Source organism: Malaya genurostris, chromosome 3 (assembly GCF_030247185.1).
Source record: "Malaya genurostris strain Urasoe2022 chromosome 3, Malgen_1.1, whole genome shotgun sequence".
NCBI classification, from domain to species: domain Eukaryota; kingdom Metazoa; phylum Arthropoda; class Insecta; order Diptera; family Culicidae; genus Malaya; species Malaya genurostris.
In genome coordinates, this window is record NC_080572.1 from 135831717 (window position 1) to 135847855 (window position 16139).

Consider the following 16139-nt stretch of genomic DNA (forward strand, 5'->3'; position numbering starts at 1 on the left):
TTTGGGTTCCATGGCCGAAGCCTAGGCAACGACGACATTGCGTTAAGTTTGCAATATGATTATGCCGCATAGTTCCCAATGAATTTTAATGTGGGAAATAAAACGTACTTTTTCTAAAGTTTTCAAATTGTTTACATCACTTCGATTGAAGTGTATTAGTTAAAGTTTATGGGAAATTCCAGAGCGTGGTTTAGAAGTACCATTCGCTCTTTTTTTCATAAGTATTATTTGGGAAGGAGCAAAACCAAGCACTTCTTTTTGTTCATTATTATTTTCATCAATACTTTGGTCATTTGATAAGCCTTTCAAGACAGCATTGAAGGGTCTGTCTGATTTTATATCATATGAATCAAATTTATGAAGTTTCTCGGACAAATATCGAATAAGACGTTCGTAATCTTCCAATCCATCAACCAAGACTCGACATTCTCCTCTTCGTCCGATTTGAAATGAGACTGTTACTTCCGGAAGAAAAGTAGAAAGCTCAGTATGGAATGCTTTGAAGTCGGAAATCATCACCGTCACTGGTGGCATAGATTGATGTTTCTTCCCAGAACGACAAGCGTCCATTTTGGGAATTTTTGAAGAATTTTCTTCTATGTCGCTACAATCGGAGTCAGGAAGAATCTCGTAAATATTGTTAAACGGCATAGAATCAACGGAAGGGAAATCCGTCGGATTTCGGATTGTGATTTATTCCGTATTGAATTATTTTTAGCCTTAGGCTTGTTGCCTTTCCGGTTGGATGCAGGCATTTGAAAAGAATGAAATTTTAAATTAGATTAGTCTTCGGTTAGACTCCTTGCTAGCCTTAAAAAAGGCTGATTAATTTCTTAGTCACTCTAATATCACTCTTTGTATCACTTAGTCACTCTAATATCACTCTTTGTATAGCCTTGAGAAAGGCTGACTAATTGTTAGTCTTTAAAAAGACTGTTAGTGATTCAGGTAGCCTTGAAAAAGACTCAAGCCTTGAATCAATGAAACTCTAGGTAGTCAGAAAAATTTTCCAGAAGCCAAGATCTATACACGTGCGGTGCGAACGACTGTTCAACACCGACTGAGCAAAAACGCAATTAGTTATCTTTCATCATAAGCCAAGAGCTTCTTTTCCTAAACCAAACAATAATCACATTCTCAAATTGAAGTGCTTGGAATTGACATGGTCTGATCAAGCCAAATACTTAGGTTTAACGTATGACGAAAAACTCACTTTCAAGAATCACATTGAAGGAATCCAGGCAAAGTGTAATAAATATATTAAATGTTTATATCCTCTTATAAACAGAAATTCTAAGCTCTGTCTAAAAAGCAAATTGTTAATTTATAAACAAATTTTCAGACCAGCCATGCTTTATGCAGTACCAATTTGGTCAAGTTGTTGTTCCACCAGGAAGAAAACGCTTCAAAGGATTCAGAATAAAATTCTGAAAATGATTTTGAAGCGTCCTCCCTAGTTTAGTTCAAATGAATTACACACAGTCACGTACCCAAAGGGGGGGTGGGGGGCGATATTTAATTATTCAGAAAATCTCAGACATGTTACAGAAATAACAAGACAGTAAATGTAAAGAAATGTAATACAATAACAGTTCCAGTGAAAAAGTTGAAAGTGTCTGTTAAAAACACGCGTAAAAGGCACACCGAGAATTAGGTACGTCAGCAATCTTCAGTAACATTATTTTTCATCTTTGGGCCCCTCCCGAAACGAAATTCTGGGTACGGGCCGGATTACACAGACTCACAAATATAGAACCGTTAGATGTAATGTCACATAATATTATAAGCAAACTCCGACAAAATTCGATACAATCTTCAATTGAATCGATTCGCTCTCTGTATTAGTTAGTAAGTTAGTATATAAGTTCCTTTTTTACACAATACAAGTAGGTTTAGAATTTTTTTTAGGTTTTTGTATTGATGCCCGTGGTTGGGCGGTTAAGATTTAATGGAGTGGAGGATTGCTGAGGCTTCGGTTGTAAAGACGGAGAATGTTGAGTGTAGTCGAAAGTTGTGGTTGAAGGTTGCACTGTGAGTTTCGGTTCCTACTCTGTCGTATAGTTCATATCCGTGTAGATTTAGTGATGATAATGGTAGTTGTCTTCGATTTGCGAAAGTATTGTTGTTTTTGTTTGTTTGTATGATACCAAGGGCCCTCCTGAATATTGTGATAATTGCGTGCCATTGAAAGGGAAGGATTCCGGATTCGAATAAGGCTGAATATGCTAGAGTGCATGGTAGAAGGTTACTGGCCAGGTGGATTGATCGATTGTATAGTGGAGTAAGCATCTTTAGTAAACCGTCAAGGTTCAGGCAGGTGATTTCGGAGCCGAAGAAGATTCGGCTATTGATTAGGGCCGTTATGATTAATTAATTAATTGCTGTTCGTCAGTTCCATCGGGGGTGGCCGAAGTTTATAGTTTTGATAAGCCGCAGTCGACTTTGAGTTCATTGCAATTAAAAAGAGTGTGACAGCTAGTGCGGAGGCTCTCAGGTGGCGGTTTGCCAGCGGTGTTGAGGGTGAACCCGGTGTGGCGGCGTTTGCTGTTAAAGGCGTTGAACCTTCTCCAAAGATGGATTGTGTTGGAGTCCGGTGAGATTCCTTCTAGGAATAGGAATCAGCTTGCCTCTTTTGCTTCTTGGATTGCTTTCCTGGCTTGGTATCTTTTAATTCTGAATGTCTGTTACTTGTCTTTTCGGGTTAGGTTATTAATTTCGGATTTTTGCAGTGCTCGTAGGGGCTTTGATGGCGCTTTCTTTTCAGTATAGGGTATGGTTTCTTGGACAGTTTGGTGCATTATTAGGCAGAGCTCTGCGGCGGTGTACTCCCTGTTAGGTTCTATGATGCATGATAAAAGGTGTTCTTATTCAAGTCAGTCCGCTCGTTCCGTGATCCATCGTGGTCGTCGGGTCGTGTCAGTTGGTTACGCGGAATGGTCCCTGTTTGCGCGAAATGGTCCCTGGTTCCCTCGTTGATCGCTTTGGCGCGATCCCCAACGTTCGTAGTGGGCGTTAACATTCCCAGAATTAGAAAGGGAGAATGAATTTCCTCAATTATTGGGTAAAAATTTGTGGGTTGAATTGGAGAGATTTTGTGGCAGGCAGATCGAGACGACCGTCATTTTGAACGGGTATGTGATCTGTCTAGCAACAGTGAACAGATCTGTCCGTTTTAATTGTGGTAGAGGGAATGTCTTTACGTATTCCAAATCCGACGGTTTAACCATTTCACGACCATAAGATGTTTAGGACGAAATATGTCAGTACAATACAATATTTTAGCTATTGTGGGTATAAAGTAAGAGAATATCACCAGAAAAACATAGCAGGGTGCATAAGTTTCCTATAATTATAGGAAATATTTTCCCCTATGATTTTCTGAAATAAATAAACAAAGAGTTGGGTCTATTATATCGTAATTTAATTTATTGTTTCAATTGCTTTAATTATCAGAATAGTACAATAAATAGTTAGTTATGGTATTCTACGAAACGATTTCATGTATTTGTTTAGCACAAGTGGACGTTGCCCATAACACATTTATTATGTGTTCTATGTTTGTCGTGAATACACCATACTTTACTATGAGCGCCTTTTCAAAATTTATCCTGTACAAGAATGGGCAGAACTTTATCACGAATATCTCTTGATGTACTTAACCCAACAAAATATTTTTTTCTACAAGCTATCGGAAGATCACGAATTTGTGATTCAATTTAAAACAGCATGTGATAACCATAAATAATTGAATAAAAAAATTTTTTAAATCTTGGAAATAATGAGGAACATTCATAACGCTTACTTGCCTTTTCCGCACCCGGACGACGGTTTTGAGGTAGTCTGGCACAAATCAGTTCCGATTATGTACTGGAAGAGTATAAAAGGTTAACTTTGATTAAAAATCCCTAATTTCTTCTAGTGCTTTAGACGGAACTGGATGTCGAGGTGAGGTTATCCCATCAACATCAGTGAGAATAAAACAAGTATAAAGCGTGAAACGCTCAGGTCGTGCTTCTATCATTCATTCGTCATCTAACACTCGATGTGGGTAGACGAAGAACATGCTACGACTAATTCCGATTTGTTTTATCTTTAATAGTAGCTGCCTACCTACCCGTACTATAGGTAAAAAGCGCCATAGATTCGAGAAGGATCCAAAGGATGCTAAGCGTCTTATGCCAAGTGATGTACAGGTAAACGACCGTTTGCTGAGTAACAACCAATATGTTGCCAGTTAATGTCGAAGAGGAACTGCAGAAGAAGAAAAAAATGCCGCCTTTCTACCTGAAGGGCTTCCCAACGACTCTACGCTCGTATTTCAACACGCTGATCAGCAAAGGACTACAGGCAACAATCCGTTTATTTACTGAAGGCTACCAAAAAACTGTTCCGGCTTTAAACCACTACAAAGCAGTGGAATGTTACCTTGAAGCATAATATTGCCGCCGACATGATGAAAGCCGAACTAAAGCAGGCACTGTCGGAGGCTGAACCGAAGCCTAGATGGTGTTTGAAATGAAACGGCACAACACGGACAATCGAAAGTATCGAGATCAAGTGTACTTGATTCATATGGAGAAGGGCTCCATCACCATGAGTCAACTGAAAACGATAAAATCATTATTTAATATAATCATCGAATGTCAAAAGTATAAACCGGTACATCAAGCTATCACACAGTGCACTAATTGTTTGAACTAGGGCCATGGAGCGAGGAATTTCCACATGAAAAGTCGGTGCGGAAAATGTGCCGAATCACACAAATGCCTACTAGATGTCATCGCAGTAAAATATGTGAACTGTGATGGCGATCATCCATATACTAGCAAATCGTGTCCCAAACGTGCTGAGATCACAAACATTCGACAACAGGCATCCCGTAAACAATCAACGCGCAAGAATGTTCCACAGAAGGATGAAATTAGTTTCTCACGGTTCCCACCGAAGAGGGATATTCCAAATTTTCCGCCACTTCCTCACAGCAACCCAAACGATTCAGCCGCTGGATCACAAAAAGATTCTTCCTCCAATATCCCTGCTGGATGGGGCAATAATCAACCACAAACAAAGGATGACTCTGGTGACTTATTCTCTGCTGAACAACTGATCGTCATTTTTGAAACAATTACAACAGAACTACGAAACTGCAGAACGCGGTTAGATCAAACCAACGTCTTAGGCAAATTCATCATCGAATATGCAATATAATGAGTTGGTTGAGTTTTACTGAAACTCATCTTAAACCTGAAATTTCTATTTTTATTTCCAATTACAGAGTTCACAGGCAGGAGATGACATCTACCAGAGGAAGGGAAGTTACCATTGCCATTAAACTATCCATTCAGCACAGACTTCTGCCTGCCTTTGAATTTCAACTTATAGAAGCCATCGGAATTAAGATTACAACGACGATGGGACCCATCATCATCATTGCAGCGTACTGCCCCAAACAAACCAATTTTCGAGATGGTACGTGTGCATCATTGAAGCGAGATCTGGCTATGCTCCAGTACAACAAATGCCGAGTTCCTCTCTTCACATTGACAGTTTCACCAAGAAACTCATCCGACTTCGAAATATATACCGGAGGCAGTATCAACGAACTGGCATGCTAGATAAGAAAACCTCTTATAACAACTTAACTAGGATAATCCTGGAAAGGACAACTGAGCTTTGTAACGGAAACTTCCAGCAAAAGCTTCGAGAAATTCTCCCACATTCAAAGCCCTTCTGGTCCTCAACAAAGGTGCTTAAGCAGTTTGACGAATTTAGGACTAAACATTGTTAGACGACATGAAAGAGCTATTGCTAATAGCGTAGCTGAGGTTGCCCAATCAGACAGCTTGGTTCCTGAGGAGAGAGCTGAATGCTATTGTGAAAACATCCAAAAATATGAAGGCCCCCGGTGCCGACCACACATTAAGCATTGACCTGAAACATTTGAGTATTCGCTCATTTGTTTTCTTAGCTAAAATTTTTAAGAGGTGAGCTTGGGTACTTCCCTTCAATGTGGAAGTTAGCTAAAGTTATCCCAGTTTTGAAACCGGGGAAAGATCCTTCGTTTTCCAAGAGCTATCGGCCCAGCAGCTTACTCTCTGCCGTATCCAAGCTGTTTGAAAAGTCAATACAAAGGCGAATTCTTGCTTTCGCAGATGAACAGGACATATTACTGGAAGATTAGTTCGGGTTCCGGAAAGGAATATCCACCATCCACCAACTCACAAGGGTTAACAACGTCATCCACCAAAACAAATCAGTGTCCAAAACGACTGCCATGGCAATATTGGATATTGAAAAGGCATTTGATAATGTGTGGCACGATGGCCTGGTGTTAAAACTGCATCGGTATATTTTCCGACGTATCTTATTAAAATTATCAAAACTTATCTTGCAGATAGAGCATTCCAGGTTACTCTGAATAATGCACTTTCAGAAAGATTCACTGTATCTGCTGGTGTACCCTAAGGAAGTATCCTAGGTCCCATCCTATACAACATTTTTATATGAGACATCAGGTGGTATTCTGTCACAATTTTCTGATGATACTGCCATTCTTTACAAAGGTCGTGTCATTAATGCTCTGAACAATAAACTACAGACAGGTCTGGACGCTCTAACTGAATATTTTACAAGCTGGAAAATTGTGGTCAATGCAGCAAAAACTCAGGTCATATTGTTTCCACATTCAAGATCTCCAAGACTTGTTCCATCAGACGAATGCCGAATACGATTCAGTGAAGAGGTCATCCAATGGTCCGACGAAGTTATCTATCGAGGACTCACCTTTGACAGACATCTGATCATTTAGGGGTTTTTTGTTTTGTGCAAAAAAGCACATATTTTGTTTCAACTTTATTTGCGTTTCGCCTTCGGCTCGTCAGTGCTTAAAGCAGTTCAAGTAGAACTGCCATCTCCGCCTAGCAGTCCAACTTGAACCGCTAAGCAGACGCAAAGTCCACACTACTTATGTGATCCTTTAAGGATATAACACTAGGTATCATATCCTACACGCAGAAAAATATGGACTACTTGTTTTAAAAAATAAAAGTTGTTGATTTACGTACATCCAATTTTGTTGATTGTAATCTCAATAAAAGTTGAAGCTATTCAAAATTTACTTTTAAAACAACCCATTATATTTTGCTGGCAACGTTGCCGAGCAACAACAAATTTTTTGTTCACTTTTACCAGATATTTTTTTGAATTGAAACTAGTGTTAATCACATGTTCACGAAAAATATTCTAAAAACGGTCCGAATTGGAGTATTTTGGCTTACATTTCAAGCTGGGAATACAGGTAATTATTTAAGTTAAGGTATTTTATGTGTCGGTGTTGTGATTGCGCAAAGGATTTGCAATAATGATCGAAGAAGAACTCATTGAAGAAACGAAATTTGAAAGTTTGTCAGAAGCTCAAATTCAACTTTGCAATTTGCTCAATTCATTTGGTATGTCAGAAGAAAGCATTAATCAAATTTTAGGTAAGTTCACGGTTTGGAGAATATCCACAGAAAGCCAACAATAACCTTATATTAAAATATATCAATAATTAATATTTGATACTGTTAAATATTGTTCTAGATAACGGCTACGACTCCAACTCTTTGCAAATAATTGAGCGTCCAGAAGTGGAAACATTATTGCAGCCTCCATTCTTAGCAGACCGGTCAAAATGCATTGCAGGGCTTAACGGATGGCGTAAACGTAAGGTTCGTGTATATCATAAATATAAATATTAACTAAATTCCGAGGCTTTTATTAACAGATGTTGATTTCTAGGGCCTTCCTCCTGTATCAAAACCTCTCAGCAATATCGACCAAAATACACCATCAGCTAATAGAACCAGATGGGAGTACACGGCAAGTTTTTTGCTTCAACAATTTGACAAAGGCCGGGCCAACATTCAGGCATACGACAGGACAAAACTTCTTTCGAGGGATGCAAAAAAAACTGTAACTCATCGATGAGTTTCAAGATAAGTTCGGTGCATTATCTTCATTCGAATTGTCTTCTCGATCTGAAGAACTCTTCAAGATCTTTCCGACATAGCTCCAGGCATTAAGAATTATATCAATAATTTATTCAAGTTGCTAATGCTCTTCTCTTCTAGCAGTTCTCTTGGTATCGTCCAACTTTTACCACTGACGCTGGAGGAAAACGTCTACGACTAGGAAAATATCTGACTGGCTCGTTATATTATCGCAATAATAATTACGAAGCGAAGTACATAACTCTCAGGCAAAACAACACCCAAGACGCAGAAGAAAATTATTCTGCGGCAGAGGATTCTGCCGAAAGTCCTTTCACAGATACAGGTATATTCAAATTTTTATTTGAATGGAATACGGATATTCATGAGATATTGTTTGTTTCAGAACAAGAATATAAAGAAATTAAAGCATGGCTACGACATCACTACGAGAATTGGGAAGAGGTGAAACGAAAATGGCAGGATTCATCCAGGTATCGATTGAACGAAATACGACGTCGAAATTTTTCCGTCAAGAGTATCCAGTGCTTCGTAATTTTGAAAGCTATGTTTTAATTGAAGCGGATTTTCAATTCAAATATGCAGATGCAATAGATATTCTTTTTACGAAATGGGACGCATTTCGTAACGGAATTTATGACATTTTTGAAGCGGATATTGCGGATACCTCAGGACGAGTTTTAATGAATTACCTTATCGAGGACATATCACCAAACGGGAAAAAAATTAACCGAGGGTAATTTTTTTTATTTTTTGTTTTCATGAAATTACATACTTTTTTTTAGATTGTCGTGATTGTATTACCTTAGTGCTCACGGTTTATTTACTCCCTACAAACTCTATAGTTGTACAGTCTGGTACTAAAAGATGAAAGCCTTCGTTTGCTGAGTCAAAAGAAGCTTTTGTAGTACATGTAACAGATTTGTCTGTAATCGATACGAAAGTTGGACGATACATCAACAGGTGTAAAGATAAAGTTTTACAGCAGCAACCACTCTTAATCGTTGTGGGACCGGAAATTACTCAACTTGTGGAATATTTAGTGTATTTTGAAAATTCGTTCTATCGCTGCAATACCTTTCTTAGAGCGTTGGATGTATGCTTCAAGGTTTTTAAAGTTTACAATCTACAATTTTCATCGGAGGCTTCAGGACCATGGAACTTGATAGCCCATTCGATATATTCTTTTAAAGTAGATGAAAGTAACGTTCATTACTCAAAAATATCTCGCATTCAAACCTACCTGGAGTCAAAATGATATCGTGTATAGTTGAGAAGTGCGTATGGATAGGTATGTCACCGAATTTACTGTATGGACATCTCAAACGAATGCATATGCAATTAGATTCTTTCAAGTGTAATGTAGGAACATGTGATAGAACCTACTCTGTGCTTGCCACATTTCGTTTGCACCACAGAAAACATTTTCTACAGTATCAAACATTACATGCGAACAGAGAACAAACGAGTTCACAAGAGAAGAATAATAAACAAACTATTCAATCGAAGATGGAAATAAATGACCATCACCACAAAGAAAATCTACCACGTAAAATGATCATAGAAATACAAAAAGATGTACAAAAGTATTTTATTGAACCGATGATTGCAGTATTTGAAGAAGTATCCGCAGGTGGACAAGAAAATGATTTAACAGAGCGAGTTTTAAATGAGTTCAATTCAACAAGCAACTATGAATCTGAATACATGCTCATTCAACAATTGAAACAAAAAGATTTGTTCTGCGACCCAATAATGTTCAACATGAACAATGAGCTCCAAGGCAATTCTTTTGGCAATCTGGAGCTGAAGGTAAACACTCAATATTGCAATAAGGTGAACGTATACTTTGAACTTGATTCATTGAATTTTTTTTGCTTAGGTTGAAGATCAAATCGAAGGAGTTCTAATGCCTCTCAAATTCCTATTGAGAAAATATATAGAATCACCTGGCTAATTTGACTGCATAGTAAAGAATTTGAATCCATCGGATGACGGCGTATATCGATCATTGATAGATGGCCAAGTTTGGAAAAGAAGAAGACAATTGTTTAAGGATAAAATAGTTATTCCGGTTAACGTATACTTTGATGATTTTAACACTAGCGATACAGCATCAAATCACGCCGCAGCGACTTCAATTTGTGGAATATATTTGAATGTACCATGTTTGCCCGCATATTTGTTGAGTAAACGCAACAACATTTTAATTGCTGGCTTCGTGAAAACTATCGATAGAAAATATAACGACAACGCTGAATTATTTTGTAAACTGATTGATACATTGATTGAATTAGAAAAAGAAGGATTGGTTATTACTTCCAAAAATGAAAAGAAAAGGATCTATTTTGCGTTAGGTTTCGATCTCGGAGACAATCTGAGAATCAATGGTATCACAGACTTCGTCGAGTCATTCCGAGCAACATATTTTTGTCGAGTATGTAAACGGACACGAGAACAAACAGAAGATGACTGTGTGGAACATTTAAACAGCCTTCGAGAAGCTCGCACTTACAAACTTGATCTTGATCGTCAAAATAAATCTATCACCGGATTGAATGAAGAGTGTATGTTCCACAGATTATCCTACTTTCACGTTTGTGATAATTTTGTGTTTGACGCAATGTATGATGTACTAGAAGGCGTGTTAGTATACAATCTTCAACATTGTCTATATCATTTCATAATCAAAAAGCAATATCTAAGTACAGACGCTCTGAATCGACAAAAAATACATTTGTTTACAAAGATTTGAATTCGAGTAATATCCCAAATGATTTTGTTGAAAATAAGATCAAAAACAAATAAATCAAAATGACTGCTAGTGAGATGAAAACGTTTTGGACGTTCTTACCACTTATATTTGGAATTATGATACCTGAAGAAGATCTGGTGGGGAATTTTGTTAAAATAACTCTAAAACTCATACACATAATTTTTTGGATGAAATACCAACCGAATTAATCGAAGAGTTAAAAGTACTAGTCAAACAACATCATAATCAGTACATGTTATTATTCGATGATTCTCTAAAACCAAAATTTCATTTTCTTACACATTACGCTAGAGCAATACAAAAATTAGGTAGTATTCGTCGCAACTGGGCTATGCGATTCGAAGCTAAACATCGCGAATCCAAAAATTATTGCAGAGTTAATAATAACAAGAAAAATTTATGTTATTCGTTATCAATTAAATCAAGTTACAAATTTGCATATAATGTTTTGAACAATGAATTTTTTAGTGATCAATTAAAAATAAGTCATGACGTAGTGATTAAAAAACTTCCGATGGAATATGATTTTTGTTTGGAACGAATAAGTTATATGATTGATCCTACAAAAGTAATGTTTACAACAAAAATCACAAAGAAAGGGGCAGACTATACAAAAGGTTGTGTCTATCTTTTACAGAAAAAAAATCTAATCAATATTTACAAATGTCGAGATATACTCGTAAGTCTTCAAAACAATATAATAATCTTTGCACAAATATGAATCCATCCATTTCAATGACATTACCAATCATACGAGTTGAAAATGAGCAGTGATTTAACTATTGTCAATTTTTTGTTGCAGGTTTACAGTAAACCCTTAAATTTATATAACGTTGGTTGTAAAACATTTCTTAGAACTCCTGGATTTCTTGAAACACAACAGCAACAACTACATTTCAGAAACTCAGCACGAATTCATGCCGAAACGATCAACTGTAACAAACTTACTCCACAGACTAACAGACAGGACACTCAAATTAGATTCTTCAATCTTTTTAACGGTCATTTCGAATATTCCTTTATTTGGGACAGTACTCACATGTGTCATGATGGCGCCACGTTACCCTATCAAAAACATCCTGTCTGTCATCTAGACTGTGTTTATTTTTTTCATTTACAAACAGAGTTGCCATTCATACAGAATTACCTGTAATGTATTGATTTGTATACGTCCATGCGAATTTCATGCAGGATACAGATTTAATACATATTGCCAAAACTATATACATAATTGTGCCTATTTCTCATCCTCCAACGCAAGACAAAATCGAACCCGTTTTGTTACAATATTTACTTGCTTCTGGTTTGCCACCACTTAATTTCTGGTGAAAACTACCAACACAATAAAAAATAGTCTAGATAAACAACGTTGAGTCAAATAAATGGTTACCTTCCAACGTCGCGAAAAAGTTAAATATATTATCAACGTAATCCAATAATTTATTGTGACGATTCATTTTCAAATATTTTGATGAAATCAGGCATCCCTGCAAGCAGCTGATCGGTGTTTACAAACGAGGGGAATCCAACTAGTAAAAAAACTTTTACATAACACAAGGGGTGTAGAGATAGTAAATAGTTCGCGCAGTACAATATAGGTGGAGCTAGTGCATCACGAAAAATTATTTTTTATAAGAGTTTACTCTTACTGTCACGTCTGTTAGTCTGTGCTTACTCTGCTACACTTCTTTTATAGTTCGTTTTCTACAAGCACGCCTACAGGTTGATGCAATCTACACTGATTTCTCTGCAGCCTTTGACAAAATAAACCACCAAATAGCAGTAGCAAAACTCAATAGACTTGGTTTCAGTGGATCGTTGCTGAATTGGCTCGAGTCGTATCTAATTGGTCGCGAAATGTCTGTGAAGATCGGAGACTTCATTACAGTGTCTTTCGCTGTCAACTCTGGAGTCCCTCAAGGCAGTCACTTAGGTCCATTCTTATTTTTACTCTACCTCAATGATCTCAACTTCATATTGAAATGCCACAAACTATCCTTCGCAGACGACTTCAAGCTGTTGTATTTAGTTAAATGTCAAGAAGACACTATACATTTGCAGTCACAGTTAGACTTATGCACAAACTGGGGGCAGGATAATAGAATGGTTTTGAATGCCCCGAAGTGTTTGTCGTTTACTGATTACCTACGATTATAGAATCTCGCACAATATACTGAAACGTGAATCTTCCGTGAAAGATTTGGGTATCATTCTTGATTCCAAGCTGGACTTCAAAAGTCACATCGACTATGTGATTTCGAAGGCCTCCAAGCTCTTGGGTTTCGTCTTTCGTATTACCAAGAGCTTTACTAATGTATACTGTCTTAAGGCATTATATTGTGCTCTTATCCCTTCGACGCTAGAATATGCAGCTGTTGTCTGGGCACCTCACTATCAAATCGACATTGCACGCATCGAAACTATCCAGCGTAAATTTGTTAGATTCGCTCTGCGCAATTTACCTTGGAGGGATCCCACTAATCTTCCTAGCTACAAAGATCTTTGTAAGCTTATTGACCTGGATCTGCTATCTGTTCGTAGGAATGTCTCCAAAGCCGTTTTTGTTGCTGATTTATTACAATCACGTATTGATTGTCCCGAACTTCTGCAATTGATTAATCTGGACATTCATCGACGTAATCTACGCTCTCATCGTTTCTTGAGCTTACCCATTGCACGAACAAATTATGGTTACAATGAACCATTTTCCAGTATGTGCAGGACATTCAATAGCTGCTCCAATGTTTTCGACTTTCATCTATCCCGAAATATGATCAAACGATTGTTTCATTGCCACTTGTCAGATTAACTTTGGATCAGGATTTGTCTGAAATCGTTTGTATTTTTGTTCAACCTAGTGATGGTTGAACAAAAATACAAAAATTTCTCCCATCACCGTTGGAAACTAATCAGATTCGCTCGATGATACTAACCCTTTCGCTTCCCTTTTCATTTTCTTCGTCTTCTTTATTTCTATTGGAAACTAATCAGATTCGCTTGCAAATACTAACCCGGTCGCACTTCCTTCTTTCCTCCGTCTTCCACCATCTTTTCGATCACTAATTAGATCTACTTGCCGATTCTAACCCCGTATTTCTCTCCGTCTTTCACCATCTTCTCGATCACTAATTAGATCTACATGCCGATTCTAACCCCGTTGTTCGACCACGCTTACTTTCCACCCCCTCCACCTACCTTCATCATCCATTTACCTATCCGTTTTTCTCCGCCAGTTGAAGCAAGCTGCCCTGTAGTGCTTGGTGTCATCAACTAGATATAGGGTTATAGGTTTAGTTTTATTTTTTAGTTTTTATTGTTAGTTTTAAGCCTTATTGTATCTGTTGGATCATTGTAATCTGTTGATACGAAAGATGAGGAGGTTTTATGCCTGCTGGAGAGAGAGATTGCCAAATTTCATCTCCATCGGGCTTTTCCCTGCTCCCAAAATAAACAAAACAAACAAAATAAAATTGCAATACCGATATTGATAACACAGTTATTATGAGAAATATTTAGGAAGGCACATAAAATAACTCTACGGTGTTTACACATTTCTTCATAATGTAAACTAATACAATGTATGAAATAAAATAATTATAAAAAGAATATTTGTTTTAGTTCATTTAACAATAATTGCTTTTAAATAACAAATCATATTTCGGTAGGTAAAACGAATGCGATAACCCTCAAATCAACAATTTTATGTGTGGTTAATGCAAGTATAATATCATCACACTTGTTTCAACAAAATATTAGTTTGGTTTCAGCGAAACGAAGATTTGAATGTGCTGGATGTCAAAAATATTCAGAACAAATCTTGATTCGATTCAAAAATATCCTCAGTTGCATCTATTAAAATTCTAGATGTGAATGTACAAGGAAAATATTAGAAATAAATCCGTGCTTTTGTTGGTACCAGATCAATTTTTGTTGTTGTTTCTAGCCTGTACCAGGCTGATATCACAAAACATTTTTCTGCGTGTACCTACAAAATTATGCGAAATCTTCCTTCACTATACTGTATACGGCTGATTTTTCAACTAGTTGTAGTTTGTAGTAGAACTTTCTTCTGATTTACTATATAAAATGCATAGCACCGATTTAGAATGGATTCGAATACCACCATTGTTTTATCATAAAGAACTATACTGGTTATTTCGTAATATTTGATTTTATGCCAGAATGTTTAATGTAACTAATCTGTACTTTAGTTTTGGTGTATCGTTTCGAATTCTAGTGGAGAAAAAGGGGAAAGCTTGCACAATTTACTAAATCGATCAACTAGTTGATGTTCGGAAGTATAAAGAAACAGTGTCAAATTTATTCGTATTCATGACATCCAGTTATGTTTGACATTACACACCCGTGCTTTTTTATACGTAGTTTTGCACAAATTTTTTTAGTGCAATAAAGATTGACAGTTCTTTTTTTTATTAGTTCAGAAACTCATTTGTCGCCTTGGAAATAAGTTTTTCTTAACATTCAGTAAAAAAACATCGATTTAATAATAATTGAAGAATCGATAGCGATTAGGGGGCTAATAGATGTTTTTCCCGGTTATAGCTTGCCATGATAATTATGAGCCATGCAATGGAGTCGGTGGAGTGTGGAAGCTGGGTTTCTTGTAGAGCCAAATAGTATTATTGATTATTATTTGTAGATCACCTAAAGAGTTTCGTAGTCTTTCAGTGTTCCATTGCAATGCAAGTGTTGTTAAGTCATTTTTGTTTTATTTTGTAGTGTTAGTTGATCATGCCTTTTGTTGTTGGCGGGGTTTTTATTGTCCTTTTATTCGATTGTTGATTGATCAATTACTTCCTCCTCCGTTCCTAGAGGAGGGGTATTTGAGTTTTGTGAATTGTTCTCTACTCTTTGTTGGGGTTGTTTCTTTGATGTTCCGATAATCTTCGTGAGAAAGTTTCCGTAGTTTAGTGCTGGTCCGAGGTTAAATGTGGAGAGGTCATCATTGGAATTATGTTTGATTTTGTCTTTGAGATGTGTCCGTGTGCCTTGTGGTTGGGTAGAGTTGGGTGGTATTTTGTTTAGCTCGGTCATCTCGGCGAAAATCTGCATGTTAATTTTTTGGCTGTCTTGTAGCTCTTGATTTAGTTTTTTTAATAGCGTGTCTTTGCTTTTGACCAATTGTGTAATGTTTGAGCGACATTGGTTTTTGAGTTCCTCCAAGACTTTTTCCAATTTTTATAATTTTTCTCACGCCATTTCTTTACGTCGTTGCTTGCTACGTTAGCGAAAATTTGATGCTTTGGCTTCTGTAGTTTCTTAGCTTCTGCATATGTGAAGTTTTAGATTGCACTATTCTCATTTCGGCGATGTAATCTGGACATTTCTTGTATCGGGCGGAATGGTTTTCA

The 16139-nt window shown here is 37.1% G+C and overlaps 2 protein-coding genes and 1 long non-coding RNA gene across 5 annotated transcripts in view; 2 read left to right on the top strand and 1 right to left on the bottom strand.

The window, feature by feature from the left end:
- LOC131437285 (uncharacterized) overlaps positions 1-16139 on the bottom strand; it is a 402936-nt gene that overhangs the window by 21225 nt on the left and 365572 nt on the right. The window lies entirely within an intron of this gene.
- LOC131437288 (uncharacterized) lies at positions 7203-8034 on the top strand. The gene is made up of 3 exons (XR_009230743.1): positions 7203-7297; positions 7582-7709; positions 7780-8034. It is a non-coding gene; the product is annotated as an uncharacterized LOC131437288 (long non-coding RNA).
- LOC131437287 (uncharacterized) lies at positions 9148-10915 on the top strand. Its single transcript, XM_058606535.1, has 2 exons — positions 9148-9803; positions 9874-10915. The coding sequence occupies exons 1-2, from the start codon at positions 9246-9248 to the stop codon at positions 9946-9948; spliced, it is 633 nt and encodes a 210-aa protein (XP_058462518.1). The 5' UTR covers positions 9148-9245; the 3' UTR covers positions 9949-10915.